This window comes from Magnolia sinica, chromosome 9 (genome assembly GCF_029962835.1).
Source record: "Magnolia sinica isolate HGM2019 chromosome 9, MsV1, whole genome shotgun sequence".
NCBI classification, from domain to species: Eukaryota; Viridiplantae; Streptophyta; class Magnoliopsida; order Magnoliales; family Magnoliaceae; genus Magnolia; species Magnolia sinica.
The window spans coordinates 18,434,361-18,453,640 of NC_080581.1; the positions used below are offsets into that span (position 1 = coordinate 18,434,361).

General features: G+C 38.9%; 1 protein-coding gene across 1 annotated transcript in view; it reads left to right on the forward strand.

The window, feature by feature from the left end:
* The first annotated feature begins 5,922 nt into the window (after positions 1-5,922).
* LOC131257009 (probable homogentisate phytyltransferase 1, chloroplastic) overlaps positions 5,923-19,280 on the forward strand; it is a 125,301-nt gene continuing 111,943 nt past the window's right edge. Inside the window, exons 1-6 of the mRNA XM_058258161.1 lie at positions 5,923-6,023; positions 16,024-16,325; positions 16,781-16,864; positions 16,974-17,048; positions 17,585-17,668; positions 17,796-17,885. Of these exons, the coding sequence (XP_058114144.1) occupies positions 5,948-6,023; positions 16,024-16,325; positions 16,781-16,864; positions 16,974-17,048; positions 17,585-17,668; positions 17,796-17,885 (711 nt within the window). The 5' untranslated portion in view covers positions 5,923-5,947. The remainder of the gene's footprint in view (positions 6,024-16,023; positions 16,326-16,780; positions 16,865-16,973; positions 17,049-17,584; positions 17,669-17,795; positions 17,886-19,280) is intronic.

Consider the following 19,280-nt stretch of genomic DNA (forward strand, 5'->3'; position numbering starts at 1 on the left):
ATGGGCCATACAGTTGCAAATTTCTCCACGGAAAACGTACAAGGACTGATGGGATGCGTCTTTACCCGCACATGCTCTGATGGGATGCGTTTCATCACCTGCTATCCTCGATGTTGGTGCTGCGTAAAGTCCGGAAGCGGATGAACGCGAACTTATCTAGAAACGGACGGTCCTGACAGGGGCTATATGGAGCCCACCTTTATGTTTGTATTTTATATGCGCCGTTCAACAATTCTAGCAGATCATTTCCGTGTAGGGACCCAATAATGAAGCAGATCGATAGCTCATGTGGAAACACCACTCAAAACAGTAGAGATTGAACACCTACCGTTGAAAACTTCATGGGACCCACAGAAATTTTAGATCAAGCTAATATTTATATTTTACCTTCATCCAATTCTAAGTAACCTTACGAACAGTTTTGATCGAAAATAAACATCACAATGGGTCTTAGAAAGTTTTCAACGGTGTGCATAATTGTCACCACGACTTCTTGGGGTGTGGTCCAGTTTCAATCTGCCTCTTTTTCAGAAAATAACTAAAACTAATTTTTCAGAATGAATAGATGCCATGTATATAATAAATACATCCTAAATTACCACTGTCAGGACCGTCGGTCCTTAGATAAGTCCTGGTGGAGTAATACCCAATCCCGCATGGATATTAAGTTTTAACCATCCTAATCTCGTGATACTACAAATTTTTTTAAATATTTGTTATCTCAAATATATTTTTTACTTGGAATTCTAATCACGTTTTTTTTTAGTAATTAATGGGCGAAAATGCGCCAGCTTTGGAACTTGGTATCCGTGTTACAGCGTCAGTGACGCCTGAAAGAACACATGAAGGGTGGGGCCACCACTCGTGAGACCGACCTTGTTATCCGTGTACAATCCACTGTAAGCCAGAACCATCTATTGGGTGGGCCGCACCATAGAAAACGGTGATGGTGATTGCACGTACTGTTGAAACTTTCTAAAGCCCACTGCGGTGCAAGTGTGTATTGGAACCTACCAACGGCGGTCTCTTTGGCCACGTTGAGCTGGCCAATCGGATGGACAATTTGAATCTTGCAAATAACCCCGTATAAATAGAAAATTACAAAAATAATATTTGTAAAACAAAAGTATACTGTGATAGGGCTCAAGCCCTTTTTGGGCGTGGGACCGCATTAACGTACGTGTGTAATCTACCCTGCCCATCCTTTTTACCACGCCATTTTAGGGCTAGGACCAAATATTAGTATGATCCAGAGCTTTTGTGGGCTACATAATAGAAAATAATGTGATAGTGATACCATTGTTGAAACTTTCTACACTCATTGCAATGTTTGTTGAAAGTGGACTCTGCCTAAGTGAGGACTTCTTGGGTCCACGGCGAGCAGGCCGACAAGGTGGATGGAACAGATCACCTCGTTATGGGCCCTAGGAAACAGACTAAAACATTCTTTTGTCATCTTTGGTGACAACCTCGACACTTACGACATCACAACCTTAACCATTTCCACATAACAACATTGGCCTGCCTAACCTCGACCTTTAGAACTTCAACCCTTACGGCATCACAACCACGATCCTGCCAACCTTAACCCTCACTGCAACACAATCTCGACTCTTACCGCATCATAACCTCGACCCTAACAACCACGACCTTTAACACATGACAACCTCGACGATGCCAACCTTTACCCTTACCACATTACAATTACAACCTCAATCCTTATAATATATTATTTCATTACGGATTTAATCATTAGCCTTTGATCCATTTTTTTTTGTAGTGAGTCAAAACAAATGACTATCTCGACCATTAATACATGACAAACTCAACGCTTAACACATTATAACTACGACCCTTGTAACATACAACCATGACTTTGACCCTTATAACATGACAACCTCAACCATTATCATATTACAACCATGACTTCAACCCTTATGACACGACAACCTCAACCATTACTACATTACAACCATAACCTCAACTCTTATAACATGACAACCTCGACCCTTATCACATTACAACCACAAACTCGACCCTTATAACATATAACCACGAACCCAACCCTTATAACATGAAAACCTTGAACTTGTCCACATTATAACCACAACCTTGACTTTTATAACATGACAACCTCGACCCTTACCACATTACAATAATGGCGCCAATGGCTACTGAATAAAATATTCTTTCATTGCGAATTTAATTCGTAGCCTTTGATCCAATTTTTGTAGTAAAGGTAGTGAACAAATGACAACCTCGACCCTTATCACATGACAACCTCGACCCTTAACATGTGACAACCTCGACCCTAACAAACTCGACTCTTGAGTTATGAAAACCTCAACCCTCAACACATGACAATTCAAACCTTAACACATTACAACCCCGACCCTAACAACCTTGACCCTCAACACATGACAACCTCGACCCATAACACATGTACATGACAACATCAACCCTTAACACTTGATAACCTTGACCCTCAACACATGACAACCTCGACCCTTAACACATGATAACCTTGACATTGACAACCTTAACCCTCAGCACATGAAAACCTCGACCATTAACACATGCCAACCTCGACTCTGACCCTTAATACTATAAATATACCGTCTGTGGGGTCCACCATCACATATATGCAGAATCCATTCCATCACATGCCATGGTTGAAAGCATGATTAACATCTACCAGTCACATTGACCACATCACAAGAAATTAGTGTGTATCGAACGAACACCATTATAAGTTATAAAGTTTTGTGAGCCAGAAAGAGATCATGTCAACAAGAAGTTGGCATATTTCCGTATAAATAAAAGACTACAAAGAAATTGAACGAATTGGATTTAACTTTCGTACACGTCACTTTTTAGGATTAAATACGACGTAACTTCTTATTCACTCAAAAACCATACAACTATTGATCCAAGGGTAAAGGTAATTTAGTCTGAATATTTTTTCAAGGCCCGTTAGATGATGACTACCTTTAGAATATTTGGAACTTCCTTTCGATTTAGCGAGTTCAACCATACCACAATCCTAGTATGGTCAAAATCCCAATTCACATCCATAAATTCTACTTGCTTTAGGGGGTGTTTGGATGGACAGATGGGAAGGGATTGGATAGTGAAATCCTGGGATATGCCAAACGTGCCAAACAGACCCGGTGAACTTATCTCGGGATGTAGCAAATCCATGGATCTTAAACAAATCCATTGACATCACCATCATTACCTTAAAATTGATCCCATCCCTCCTAATCCCGTTCAATCGGGCCTGGGGCGTGTTTGGATGGATGGATTGAAAGGGATTGGAAGGTAAAATCCCGGGATATGCCAAACGTGCCAAACAGACCCGGTGAACTTATCCCGGGATATAGCAAACTCATGGATCTTAAACCAATCCATCCTAATCCAGTTCAATCCGGCTGGCCAAACAAGCCATTATATTTATCGTTTAGACCTAAAATACTATAGTGTTTGGTTCCTCCGTATAGTACATTACTTGTGTAAATTCCACTCCTTGTACCAATCTCTATCTTCATGTCATGTCCCAAGGAGAAAAATTAGATAGATCCATAATAACTTTGACCACATTATTTGCATCATTAATCCAATACCTTAATCACGCGTAACTCATTAATATGAAGAGAAGATAGAAATATCATCTTGATACAAAACTTCAGCAACAAACTATATGAACTTAGCAATTTTTGGTGCAATTTTACATTGTTCCAGTTCGTGTGACCAATATGAGTAATTGATATGGTTTATTTCATGCATGTACGAACCAAATAATGGTTCTCACTTGATGGGTTGAGTGGATTTAACATATACAATATGGTGATTACCACTGAGATTAGGTGTTTTAACAGGTGTTGTAGACGATTTGGGTACCACATGTAGAGCTGATCCAATCAACAGAACTGTCTATCTAGTAGATGATAACATGGGAACTGGTATGTTAGCGCCATGTTAACTGAATTACAGTATAACCATCTCTCTGTTGTAGATAGAAGTAGAGTTGTACACGAGCAGCAAAAGCTCGGTAACTCTCTCGACTTGACTCGAAAAAGCTCGACTCGACTTAGATCGAAGCTGCGTTCGAACCGAGTTAAGCTGTTTTTTGGTGCTCGATATGAATTCGAGCCGAGCTCGAGCTTACCCCTGCTCGACTCGGCTCGACTCGAATACTGCTCAAACTCGGCCCGACTTGGTACATATACCCTTCAAAAAAAAAAACCCTAAGTCATCACCATGCCCTCTTCCGTTCTCCCCTTCTTTCTCTTCTCTCTCCTCATCTCCGTCTCTCTCTCTCTCTCTCTCTCTCTCTCTCTCTCTCTCTCTCCACTTCCCGCCTAACCCAATCAGATCTGTCCATCTCCCTAAACCCAGAATGTCGCAGCTGTTGGATCCACATTCGAAATCTCCCCTTTCGCTTCAATCTCAACCTCCTTGCCAATTACTCCCACTACCCCGTCTATGATGGCTTCTGTCTGTACATCGCCAACCACAACCTCAGTCAAAAGACCCACAACTGCTCCCATAGCTGGTACCGGATTGACCCTGACATGCTCGAGCTCATTTTCCACCGTCGGATCCTTGAATATCACTGCCTAACACCGGACCCTACAAAGGCCGACGCCATCTACCTCCCTTACTATGCTAGCCTCGATGCCCTCCGTTATCTCTACAGATCCGATGTGAATTCCAGTGCCGAGCACGGTCTGGATCTGTTTGATTTCATCCAGAAAGATAAGCCCCAAATCTGGGCTCGAACTCGGCTCAAACTCTGCTCAAACTCGGCCGAGCTGAGCACAAGCTGTTGTTCCGAGCTCGAAGGCCGAGCCGAGCACGAGCTGGGACTCGGGCAGTCCAAGTTGAGCACGAGCTGGGCAAAGCTCGGCTCAGCTCGACTCGACTCGTGCACACCTCTAGATATAAGAGGTAAGATAACGTATTAATCGAGTCCATCCATATACTTGGTAATAATATGGTTGATTTATGTCCAACCTAAAAAAAAAAAAAACAACAATTTTCTCCATATGATCTATGGCAGTCAAGGAGACAGTAATTCATTGAGTTAATAGCTAACAGCTATTTAGAGAGGAAAATTTTGACTTTGTTCTTTGAATTTGGACTACTCCCTACCATTCATTTGATATCCACCAATTTTATACATATATTTCACTTATCGTGTGACCCACATTTTTAATGGTCTGGATTGCTGTGAGGACTGAGGAGGGTGTGGATTGCTTGTGAAAGCCATTCCTAGAAATTTTGTTTTTTATTTTATTTTTGGAAGATAAATAATTACTTCCAAAGGGCGTAGGAGCTTCTTGCCATGCGAAGCTAGGTTACACCCACCATATGCTTGTTAGAAATTTATCCATTCATTTTGCTAAATCATGTTAGGACACGGGCTTAAAGTTGAGGCAAATTCAAAACTAAAGTGGGTGCAAAATTTCAAAAATGTGAGGATTGAACATACATTATTAAAACATTCGTAGGGCTACAAATTACGTTTATGATCAGGCTAATGTTTTTGTTTTTTCAGTTCATTCTACCTTATGAACAGTATAAATGGCATATAATTATCACGGTGGAATACAGTAAGGTTTCAAGGGTAAGCTTTTCCTTACTTGTGCGGACCACTTAAGTTTTGAATCTGCCTTATTTTTTTAGCCCATGTCCTAATATCATACTAAAATCAAAATCTGGATTTATTATAAGCATCATGTGGAACCTACCTAAGACTTAACGTGATAGGCTTTCAGAGTCCGGGTCCATGTGAAGACGATTATTTACTATCATTTTGAAAATGGTGGTGAACGATTATCACAAGAGTCTTGTCCTTCAGTGCATAACTATAGCATCTTTCCAATCTCCAATTGCTGCATTTATGTGCAGCTATACTCTCAGGTTCTGCTCTCAAACCACATCCATGGAATCTGTCGCTTTGCCAAGGCTTTTGCCTTTTCACGGTTTTGCCACTCGAAGACAGTCGTCCAACTCCAAAGGTATGTATATTTTTCACACTAACCCTTTTGTGTACGTGTCATTAAATATGTGCCGGGCCGAAAGCGATGCCCACCTGCTATGTGTAGGCTGCTCATGATACAGGGTCAATCGATTTCAAGCCCCTACCCAAATGAGGGGCTGGCCGGATTCGGTAGAGAGGCACAAATGAATAAGGTCTTCTACGGCGAATTCGATCTTCCTCAAATCCTTCGTGGAAATCATATCCTAGACAAAGTAGGCCTGGAGAGGACGCAGTTTGGTTAGTGACGCTGCCACCAGCAAGGTGGCTAATGGTCGGTGCTATGTGAACCCTACCATGATTTATGTGTTTTATCCACGCCGTCCATCTATTTTGAAAGATAATTTTAGGGCTTGATCCTAAAAATGAGGAAGATCTAAATCAGTAGTGATTGAATGTCGACCATTAAAAACCTCCCAGGGCCTACTGTAATGGTTATTTAACATCTAACCTGTTGATTAGGTCATATAAACTTGGATAAAAGGAAAAAATATATATCAGCTTGATCCAAACCTTTTGTGGCCCCCAGAAGTTTTTAATGCTCGGCGTTCAATCAACACTGTGCGGTCTACTTGAGATTTGGATCAACTTCATTTTTGGACTTATACCATAAAATGATCGGGAAGAATGGGTGGACGGCATGGATGAAACACACATATCATGGTGGGACCCACAGAGCACCGACCACTAGCCATCGGCTAGTGTCAGGCTGAGAAGCCGATCCGTTTAGCTACTGACGGGTTGAGTAGCGAGACTCGCTACTCAAGTGACGTCACCTAGTTCTGTGGGTCCCGCCATGATGTATGTTTTGTATCCACACCGTCCATCCATTTGGATAGATCATTTTATGGCATGATCAAAAGAATGAATCAAATAAAAATCTCTAGTGGACCCCACCATAAGAAACAGTGGAGAAAGTGACGCCCACTGTTAAAAACTTCTAAGGGCGAAAAAAGTTTTAGATAAAGCTCATATTTGTGTTTTCCATTATTTAATATCTTTTTTAACTTATGAACAGTTTGGATCTCAAATAAACATAATGGTGGACCTTAGGAAGGATTCAACGGTAGGCGTCACTCTTCCCACTGTTTTCTGTGGTGACGTTCACTATAGATTTCGATCTGCCTCATTCTTTGGCTCATTCTCTAAAAGTCTATCTCCAAATGGATGGACGGTGTGGATGCAATACATACATCATGGTAGGGCCTACAGAACTTGGTAACGTCACTTCGGTAGCAAGTCTCGCCCCTCAACGTGTCGGTATTTATCCGCGTCCTGCGTCTCCCGTCCTGAGTAACTCAGTGCGATAAAGCGTTTTCAGTCAATTCTGTGGGATCCACCCTGATTTATTTATTTTATCCACCCGGTACAACCATTTTAAAAGTTAATTTTAGGTTCCGATTCAAAAATGAAATATATCCAAAGATCAATGGACCACACCACAGGAAATAGTATGAATTAAGTATCTACTGTTGAAAAATTATTACAGAAGTTTTGGATCAAATATTTTTGTTTTCCCTTCATCCTGGTCTTTCTGATCTCTTGAACAAGTTACAAATAAATATCACTGTGGGCAATGGAAAGATTTCAACGGTCTAAATGATTATTCCCACTGTTTCCTGTGGTATGGTCCATTTAAGCTTTGGATATGCTTCAATTTTTTGTTCAACGGTGAAAATTATCTGAGAAAACTGATGGACGGACTGGATAAACTGCATAAATTCACGGTGCGCCCAACTGAGTAACTCAGTACCCCGTCCGATTTCTGTCAGGGAAGCGGATTGCGTATGCTCAGCCTACTGACTAAATTCTGTGGGATTCACCGTGACTTATGTATTTGATCCACCCCGTCCATCCATTTTAACAGTTAATTTCAGTCCTGATCCCAAAAATATAATATATCCAAAAATCAAGTTGACCACACTATAGGAAATATTGTGAATTGAGTTTCTATTGTTGAAAAGTTCAGGAGGGCCATGGAAGTTTTGGATCAAGCTTGAGAGTTTTATTTTCCCTTCCTCTAGGTCTCTGTGATATCATGAATAAGTGAAATCGGTTTGTGCACTGAGTTACTCAGTACGCTCTTATTGCACTGAGTAAACTCTGTTGGGATCACCGTGAATGTATCTGGTCTATCCACGCAGTCCATACATTTTTCCATCTTATTTTAGGGGTTGAGACAAAAATTTAAGCATACCCAAAGATCAAGTGGACCATAGCACATGAAACAGTTGAAATAATGATTTCCACCGTTGAAACCTTTATAGGGCCCACAGTGATGTTTATTTCTCATCCAATCTATTCATAAGATCGCAAAAACATGGATGAAGGGAAATCACAAATACAAGCTTGATCCAAAACTTCTGTGGCCCCCAAGAAATTTTCAATGGTAGATGTTTCCTGTGGTGTGCTCCAATTAAGATTTGGATATACTTAATTTTTTGGTTCAAGCCCTAACATTATTAGTTAAAATGGATGGACGAAGTGGATAAAATACATAAATCAAGGTGAACCCCACAGAATTTACTCAGTACACTAAGCGTACTGAGTTACTCAGTACGCATTCCGCTTCCTGAATAAGTTGGATTACAAATAAGTATCACCTTGGGCACCTAGAAAGGTTTCAATGGTTGAAATCATTATTCCCACTGTTTCTTGTGGTATGGTCCATTGAGCTTTGGATATGCTTAAAATTTTGGTTCAACGTGTAATATTAGATGAAACAATGGATGGACGGATTGGATAAACCTAATAAATTCATGGTGGGCCTAACTGGTGTGTTTTCGTCACTTCTGTGGGTCCACCGTAAGGTATTTATTACGAAATCAACTCAGTACGCTTCTATGTACTGAGTGAACTCTGTTGAGCCCAACGTGAATGTATATGGTTTATCCGCACCGTCCATCCATTTTTCCAGCTCATTTAAGGGGTTGATACCAAAATTAAAACATACACAAAGCTCAGGTAGACTATACCATATAAAACAAAAACAATGAGAATAATGATTTTCACAATTTGAAACCTTGATAGGCCCCACAGTGATGTTTATTTGTCATCTAACCTGTTCTTAAGATTTTTTTTTTTTTTTTTTTTTAAAACAATAAAAAACATGAATGAAGGGAAAAAATTAATATAAGGTTTATCCAAAACTTTATTGGCCCTCAAGAAAATTTGAAGGGTAGAAATTCAATTCACGCTGTTTCCCGTGGTACGGCTCATTTGAGCTTTGTATATGCTTCATTTTTAGGCTCAAGCACTAAAATTATCCGGTAAAATGGATGGAAGGAGTGGATAAAATATCTAAATCATGGTGGACCCCCGCACTCTCAGCATACTGAGTTACTCAGCACGCAAATATCCAAACTGTTCATCCATTTGGCTAGCTCGTTTTAAGGCTTTAGCTGAAAAAGAAGACGGATCCAAAGATCAAGTGCGCCACACCATAAAAAGCAGTGGGGGATTGAGCGTCTACCATTGAAATCCTTTTGGTGGTCACAGACGTATCATACATGATACATCTGCTTCGTGAGTAGGCTTCCACTATTGTGGGCATCTGGTAACGAATCTATCGGGCATAACCATCTGGGGAGATCCTCAGGAACTCAAGGCACAAGGTATGCATGCATTTTCAATGGATGCATGTAATCTATGCTCAATGTTTGTGCATCAATGGGTACAGTCAACTAGATACATCTCTCTCTGAGAGGAAACACAGATTCATAATATCAATGATTGGCATATGTGCATGTTTACCATTCATCAAAACCTTACAGGGCATATATCATAAAACAAGGATCATAATTATAATCATACAACAACCATATCAATCAGAACAATCTCAACCATCAAATCATCTATCTTAATCATATGGAAATGAGACATGTTGGGATTCACTCATCTATTTGTAGTATGGTCAAATCCTTCAATTAATCTGACGCTTTGGAATTTATACTTCGAATCCCTATTAAGATGGTTTAGCATACTATAATTCCACCATATTATTCCAACAATCAGGGTCCACTGTTGATCCAAGCAAGATGACCGAAGATAAATTCTAAATTTTAAATTTAGAAAACAACAAGGATTGTCTATCAATGCATTCGATTGATCGAGTCAGCTTGAGGGCCCTTGATTGATCGACCATGGATCGATAAAATTTAAATTTAATTCCCAAAGTCTCTAGACACTTTTGGCCATTCTTGAACGACCAAACCCTGATCATCGATCGATCGAGCTTGGTTGGATTGAATCAGTTTGCTCATTGGACAAATTTGATTGTCATCGAGTGAAGGAGTTCGATCGATCGGGATCGCTCGAGGATCCCCTCGATCGATCAAGCCTCTAGCTCGATTAATTAAACCAGGTTGCAATTTTGGAATTTTGGTCACTGGACAAAAATTGGTCCTCTTCAATCGATTGAACACTGACTTGGATCGATCGACCTAAGTTGGATAGGTTCTATTACAGTCCAGTTTTTCGAAAATTTTAGGCTTTCTTCTTCTTCTTCCTTAGTTTTGATGGATTTCATTGATTAAAGAATTGGGTCCAACCCATCAAATGGTGTTTCTTATAGTCAAATTCGAAAAACCAAAGGATCACTCATATCCAAATATTTGGCATCTACAACTAATAGTTGAAAACTGTTTGCGGCAAAAGCTATTATTAACTATACAACTTCGCAAATCGTTTTGGAAAATCTATTCGTCAATTCAATCAAGGATTTTAGGCTCTAACACAATTTGGGATTAAGATCCATAGGTTCGGATCTCCTTAGATTGAGACAACTGGATTTCTCATAGTTGATCATCCTTGTTGCAGAAGCTTGCTAAAAAATCGATCTTTATCATCAAAACTTGCTCGCAGATCAAAACAATGATTGTAGGATTGATCCATTTCGCTCATTATTTAGATTTGGGCCTGTTAGATACATTTTCAGGATTTAAAAATAAGGAACTTGATTAAAATTTTCCAGTAAAGGCTTCTCGTTCATAGGGCTTCTCTCCCTCCTACGGCTGCTCTTTTGGATTTAGGGTTTCATATAGGAATTTCATGCAGATCTTCCCTTTAAATAGAGGGAGAGACCTAATTCTAGAAAATTCCACCAAAATTTGCTGGGTTTGACAAAAAATATAATTCTTGCGATGCAGAGAATCAATCCATTGACCTATCCCTTTATCGAGAGTGCCCCTACTAACTAGGCTAAGTGCTTGGTTTTACTAATGATTGAAAAATCAATTTATCAATTTGTTTGGTGAGGGTCTCAATTGGGTCACAAAAATCAGGGTCGTTACATATAGTTTGTTTCAAGACTCAGTGTGGAACGAGCACACAGAGAGATGGTTGTGGTTCGACTTTCTATTCATGGTCTAGTGTGAATCAAATTTTGTGGTAAGATGGCTGATGGAATCACCTAGCACATAACAGGAAAGTCCTGTAGTCTTTCATTCGAAATCGAGTAATCTTCCTTGTGATCTAACGGGGTGCTGTGGATGAAGGTAAGAGAGATAAATTAAGAATATAAACTACAATCCCATGCTATGAGTTTCATTGGCAAATGATTGGAGTTAAACTGGAATAAAAAAAGTAAAGAAGCATCCATGAGGGACGAATAGATAAGTAGCATTGCACTGAGTTTGGTTGTGCTGGAGTGGCCTATAGCCGTTTATTCAGTGCTTTATTTGTAAACTTGAGAGGCGATGGCCTTGAGTGGCCTTCGGGAGCATGAGAGGTTGGGCTAGCTGGTCGTGCAAATCTTCTTGAGCTTCTGCAAAAGAGTAACCTATTGCATTAGCCCTGCGTTTACAAGAGATATCACATTTTCAATCAGTAATGTGATTTCATTTGACCTTACGCTTTCTATTCCGGTCTTCTAACGTGTTGATGAAGTTTTGTTGGAGAGTCTTCACGTTGCTGGGAGCCTATGCAGAAAGTTACTTTTATTAGTCTCTAGTATTTAATGCTTGCTAGATAATTACTTTTGAGGGACTCTAGCATTGAATGCTTCCCACAAAGTCTTTAGCTCATTTCCTTTAAAGTTCATCTACACCATATATGTTATATGGCTGTCACGTGGCATCTTCTAGGCCTTTGGCCATGACAAGCCGTGTGTAAGCACTAACATAAAATTTCAATGGTTTCATGTGTTGTATGTCACTCATAGTTTTTGCTAGTTCTTCTTCAAAAGAAAAGGCAAGAAAAATATACTCCTTTTGTTTTCCAAAGTATTAGGTATCTTCTGTTTTTTGGTGTTCTTTAGCCAGAAATGGTTGCTGGCATCTTTAACATCTCCACAACAAACATGTCAAACATCAAAAAATGCTTTGATCTGTTGGCTACCTCTCAAGCACCCCGGACCAACTCTTTAGTTTGCTCATTTAGATAAATCATGTAAACTCTGAAATTAAAGGGTCATTTGGTTGCAAGTAAAGTTCTGTTTGGTATAGGTAATCTAGGATAGACAACTTATTGATGGTTTTTCTAACCATTTTCATAGGATCCAAGGAAGAAAGCAGCATAACTAGTCCCCAAGGCACTATTTGGTTACAAAGCTGTCTTCTAGATAGACTGTTCTGTTCATGCGGTCATGGATGGACTACATAGGTCAAGCATTCTTTAGATAGCTATTGTTGTTTGTTTGTCAAAGACTCTGAAACAATGACTAACATTGGAATATGGCATGTGGCACATGTATGGTGTATGTGCACAACTGCACATTGACACATGTAGAGCACTTGAAAAAGATGGTGGCACAGTGGCACATGTGGGACAATTGAACATAGGCAGTTGCACATCACACATTTGGTACATGTGACGCATATGCATGGAATAGTGTGTTCCTACATGCACTGGAACATGTTTAAGATTTTGTCATCTTTATTCTACTTCTTTTCCAATGGACGCCATCCTTGCTAATGCAAGTTGTGGGGACAAGTTGTCCTAAATCTTTTCCGTTCATGTGCATAAATAGGTAAGGAAAACCATGGACAATTTGTCTTTGAAAATTTCTACAAGACAAAGCTTTGTTTGCATCCAAACGGCCCTAATGTCACTCGGGATAGCTTGTTTCATGGAAAAGGTGGAATAAAATGAGGTTACTTCATCCCTAGTTCGATACACATGGAACACAACATTCCATGCACTAGCGTCACATTTTCCAAATGTGCGACGTGTCACCATCAACATTCAACCACCTCACATGTGCCTCACATGCCACCATTAATCTTTAAGTGCCTCACATTTGTAAATGGGTACTTGTGGCAAGAGTTCATCCATCTTTAGACTCCCAACATGTGCCATGACCACTGGAGTCCTATCTTCATTCCCTATTTTAGAGTGTTTGACATACAATGAACAAATTGGCTAGTCCATGACAGCGGAATTGCCCATCCAAGCCAGCATGACGTAGACAGCCTGTTCCTGACATAACTTTGCTTACAATCAAACATTGCTAAATTAATGAAAATAGGGTCCAATAAATAATTTCTTAAAAAAAAAAAATCATATCTCAATCTTTTTAGATTAGGAGGTCAATATCTAGAAGGTATGTTGAGGATTTTAAGGAGACTTTTTAATTACCCAACGGAAAGGAAGTAAGAAGCATCTCCAAACAACTAAAAAAAAAGGGGTTTACATGGGCCTTTTATAATTTATGAAAACTATATAGCATGTGCTCCATTTATAGAAAATATGCACCTTCCCTTTTTCTTTTCTTTTTTACTGATTAAGCATCGCCAGTCGGCAAGGTAGCAACCAGTCCTCAAAAACAAAAAGCAATGAGTCCGCCATCATGGACAAAGGAGTCCAGATGTTAGTTTATCAGCCAGTCATTGAATAATTCCCAGACAATCATGAAATTTCACCGGGAACGTGACTCTTAGATGTCAATTGAAATAGTTGGGACAAGGTTATTTTGACGATGAGGACATTTTTCATGTTCATGAAATATAGCCTACATCACATTCTGATAAACTGTAATTTCATGGTATTTACTAAGTTTCATATATCATTATCAGAGATTATATATCCAAAGTATGTATTAAGGGACATTTGTACCCATGCCTTCCGTAAATTGTTGAGATTAATGTAGATTGTCCCGATCGATTATTAAAGGCTGATGATCGACAATTAAAGGCAACTGGTATGAAGATGAACAATCAGAAAAGGTTTTATGTGACGTTGGTCGCTGGATTGCTGCGGCATGCAGTTTTTACCCTCATGCCAGAGTTTTACTTAAACACTTGATAATTATGTTAACCTCTTTGTATCAAAATGTTACTGTGTTTATATCCATATAGGATACTTTGTAGTTGAGGTTTTATGCATGAACAATCGGAAAAGGTTTTATGTGACGTTGGTCACTAGATCGCTGCGGCATACAGTTTTTACCCTCACGCCAGACTTTTACTTAAACACTCCACAATTTTGTTAATCTCTTTGTATCAGAATATTACCGTGTTTATATCCATATAGGATACTTTGTAGTTGAGGTTTTATGCCTGTTGCCATGGAGAAATCGGCCTCATTCCATTACGTCTCCCGCACGATTAGTTGTGAGGGAGACTCGGTCAGCGACCGTTTAATGGATAAGTAAATGGGCCATGTGGCAATACTTTGTGTATACATGTTTTGATGACGACATCACTTCACATACACCTTTGCGTACGTAATAGAGGAGGAGGCTGTTCGCATTGCTTTCTTTGTGGCTAGGTGAGTACCCATGATCAGGTTGAAGACCCCATGTTCATGTGTGAGCATCTGGAAGACCCCACACTGGGAAAATGCACATGGGCTGCTTTAGGGAGTGGGTTGGACCGTTTGGATTCGAGGGACGTGAAGATCGGGCCGTTGGATCACATGGATCACATGATCAGGACATTGATCGTGAATCGTCTTCCTCAGTTTTAGATTCTATCATCTTTTTGGATTTAGTTTATCATTACTTTATGTTTGGACACATTTTGAGTGATTTAGTTGATTTTTTTTAGACTAGGGTCATTTTCATCAAATTTCATAAGACGGTTGAATTTGTAATTTTTGAAATTTATTGAAGCTATGAAAGAGGGGTGGGCATGTGACCTCTCCTCATCAGTTTTTTTTTTTTTTTTTTTTTTTTTTGAGAAAAAAGAAGAAGAAGAAAAAGTTCCTTGCTTCTTCTTCTTCAATCTTCATATGATTTGAAGGTAACTTCCATGTGATTTGGAAGGAAGATTGGTGCGAAGCTAATATTCATCAACAGAGATGCGAGGTCCCTATCTATCACTCTCATTATCATCCCTTCATCAACCATCGAATTATTCTTCCATGTTCTCTGATTTTTGTTATCCTTCATTCCAAGCCATCGGCATCCTCTTGATCTTCATCCCTTGAACATCCAAACCCTGACCCTAAACCTAGAAATCCCAAATCTTCCTATTTCCCCAAATTACCAAACCTAATTTTTCACATTCTTCAATTAAGCCCAAATCCTTACATCCCCTCCATCCGAAACCCTAATTCCTTGGATAAGGATCCTAATACCTAAACCCGTTAATCCCTTTACCCAATTTACCCCATTAACCCTAATTCCAAGTTTTTCCCAATTTTCCTAAACCCTAATTTCATCCTAGGTAATATTAGATCTTCCCCTTTAAAATAGGCTTTACCCTATCTATTTGGATGTCCCTACATCCATTAGATCCTAGTTTCTCTTAGTTAATGGTCTTATAGGATGATGCTTGGTAACTTAGGCTAGAATTATGCATGATTTTTTTTTGGGATTTTAGTATTTGTGATGATGATAGAAAGTTTTGTGTTTTTATTAATTAAGTTAATTTTGCTTATTGATCTCACATGATATTTGAGTTCATGCATCAGTCCTACATCACGTTTACTAACAATTAAAAGGTATCGTGTCACAAACGAGTAGAGCACCCACTATATTTGCATTACCATCTTTGATTTATATTTGAGAATGATGAATTGATAATTTGTAATTTTTATAGGTCTGGTCACACAATTTCAAGTACCAAAGGATCAGATGTATCATTCTCATTGCAAATCTTTTCTTGATAAGCCCATCATGGCCCATCATCCGAGATTTTTCCATTCAGCAATCGATCTACGATATTCAGTGAAGTCCAGATTTCAACAAAGACAATTCAGAAAATCCTACATTCATGCAACATTAAACCATGCAAGTGGAAATGAACCTAAGGTTGTTCATTTGAAAGGATTTTGGGGAAGCGTTTGGAACAAGTTAAATATCTTGTCCCGTTACTGTCGAGTCTATGCTTTAGTAGGCACTGTAAGTGTCAATGCATTAAAACCTCTTTATGAAGTTATTATGTGATCTATTGAGTATGGTAGTTTGAAAACGAGAAATGAGGAATGATGTGGATTACTTGTGTGAGATTTGGGCCACTTCTAGGTGGAACCCATCATGATCAGGCCCTAGTACTGAAGATCAGCCCAGTCCACTCATCACTTGGACATCACATGTACCAAAAATATTGATGGGTTGGAAAAATTTAAAAAAAGAAAAAGGAAAAGAAAAAAAAAAAAAAAAACAAAGACAATGAGCAAATTTATATTCAACTTATGCATGTCGTCCATATCTCACCCGGCGGATTCTACAGTGGGCCCCACCTGATGAACGGTCCCATAGATTCTCCATGGCATCTCTATTCTGAAAGATACTGAGTTTCTTGGTATTTATGCTTATCTTCTTTCTGTTTTTCTTTTTTTCTTTTTTTCTTTTAGATCATAGGAGCAATATCAGCTTCTCTGCTTCCAATTGAAAGTATGGCTGATATTTCTCCAAAATTTCTTGTGGGTTTGTTGAAGGTAATGTATGTGACTAATAGAGCAATTTATTTCTCTCTTTTTAATTTAAATTTTCTTCTTCTTTTTCTTTTCTCATAAATCTCTAATATCATCACTCTCAATGTTATAGGGCTTAATACCATCAACTTTAATGGCCATTTATGTATCAACTGTAAATTGCATCTACGACGTGGAAATAGACAAGGTGGGGGCATTTCATAGATTACAATTTTCTATATGTCACTACTATTTTAGTAGGCCCTGCAGTAAACCTGCATGGATTTCAGATTAATTGGGGTATTGCTTTTCCTTTCTTTTTTCCTTCTCCTTAAGAAGTGTTATACAATACTAGGCACAAATTACCAGCCACTTCATTCAGTGAAGAGAAGCATTCTGGACATATGGGACCAACCTTCCAGTGATGATCGTCTATACAATGGACAATGACCTTGATGGACAATGGACTGAAGTATCTTATATGGAAAAATACCAGCAATTTTACCACCCATTGTTTTATTGTCATCTTGGCCGCCCATTCGCAGGCCAATTATTGAATGACTAGGATTCTTCCATGGGGGCATTCATCATAGAGAATGGTCTGGTCATTAAAGGGTGAGTTGGACCTGTGTGTGAGCCGAGTCAATTTTGAATGCTGGTAGTTTGGGCCGATCATTGTACATTTCATTTTTTGTTAATGGCATGTCATGGTCCTAATTGATGGCTGATATTATTCTTCTTCAGATTAACAAGCCTTATCTTCCACTTGCTTCTGGAGAATTGTCAATGGCTGCTGGAATAGCATTCACTGTCATTTGTGCTTCTCTGGTATTTCATCTTGCAAGAAGCAAACATGTGCACCATGAGTTCTATATGAAATCTGAAGTTTTAGTTCATTTTGGGCCTGTGAAGTTATGATCTTTTGTATGATCTAATATTTCATTCATTATTGCAGAGTTTTGCAATGGGCTTCATGTTTCAGTCACTGCCGCTTCTTTGGGCCATGCTTCTTATGTTCCTATTCGGAAGTGCATATTCGGTTGATGTAAGAGCATCTAATCTTTCGTTTTATGTTACCATTATCTAGAAATGAAGGATTAGTAGTCAATGTCATATAAGATTGAAACAAAATGTAATCTTGCCTTGGTCATTTTACAAATACATCTTTTACATTTGACAAAAATAAGAACTAGCTAGTAGTAAATGAATGCGCAAGTATTAAGTCATCGTCTCTAAATATGATGGGAAGGAAACCAAAACGTATTCCAAAATCAAAATTTAAAATCCTGGTCTGTAAAACATTTCAGTTTGCTACTTGTCATATCTTGACTCTTCAAATCGAGATCAAGGTACCATCTTCTCCTCTGCCTCTAATACCATGTGAGAAATTGAAACTCTGATATATTTGATTTATGCATTTGTAACAGGTTTTCTTGACATTACTTTTGGTAATTAAAAAGAAAAAAAGATTTTCCTCACTAAATTCAAATGAACAATGCACCCTTCACTAACCATCTATGTAAATCAATAAAAATCTTTTTTTTTTTTTTTTCTTTTTGAATCATCATCATCATCTAATTAGCCTTATCCCAATTGATTGGCACTGGCTACATGAATCCTCTTCTGCTATTTCACTTTGTTAAAGGTCAGATCTTCAGTTAGACCATCAAGTCTAACACCTTAGCATGAGTTTGGTATAGAAGTAGTAAAAAATTCTGGTGTATAACAGCTTCAGCAGTTCCAACTGCAATTGTATTTTTGAATGTAGTCCTCCGAATATTTTTCTGTTAGTATTCCTTAAGAATAGGTCAGCTTGAATATTGCTGAAATATAGGATATAGTTATTGCTTTCTGTTTTGATTCAATGTATTATTTATACGACTTGTTTCTTTAATGAAAATGGTGAGTTCACACATTTATCAATCTCTTCATGGTATCAGAGCAGCTCCTCCTTCACTGCTGCTAAATTATTATTATTTTTTTCTCTCCCTTTCCCCCCTTCCCATACCGTCATGACTACTCCAAATGGTACACCCATTCTACCCATCACCAATGAATCTCAACTCCTCACAATCAACACAGTTGCACAAGCTCCTCTCAAACTTACCTCCTCCAACTATCTCTCATGGAAAATCCAATTTGAAACACTCTTCATTGGCTATGATCTCCTTGGATACATTGATGGATCCAAACCTTGTCCACCCAAAACTCTAACAACAAACAATGTTGCCACACTAAATCCTGCCTACACCCTCTGGATTCGCCAAGATCAACTGATTTTGAATGCTCTCATTGGCTCTCTCTCACCCACAATCATCTCATTCATTGCTCGTGCCAAAACCTCTTGTGAAGCATGGACTATTCTAGCAAATACCTATGCCAAACCATCTCGTGGTCGCATCAAACAAGTCAAAAATCTTCTCAAAAATCCCAGTAAAGG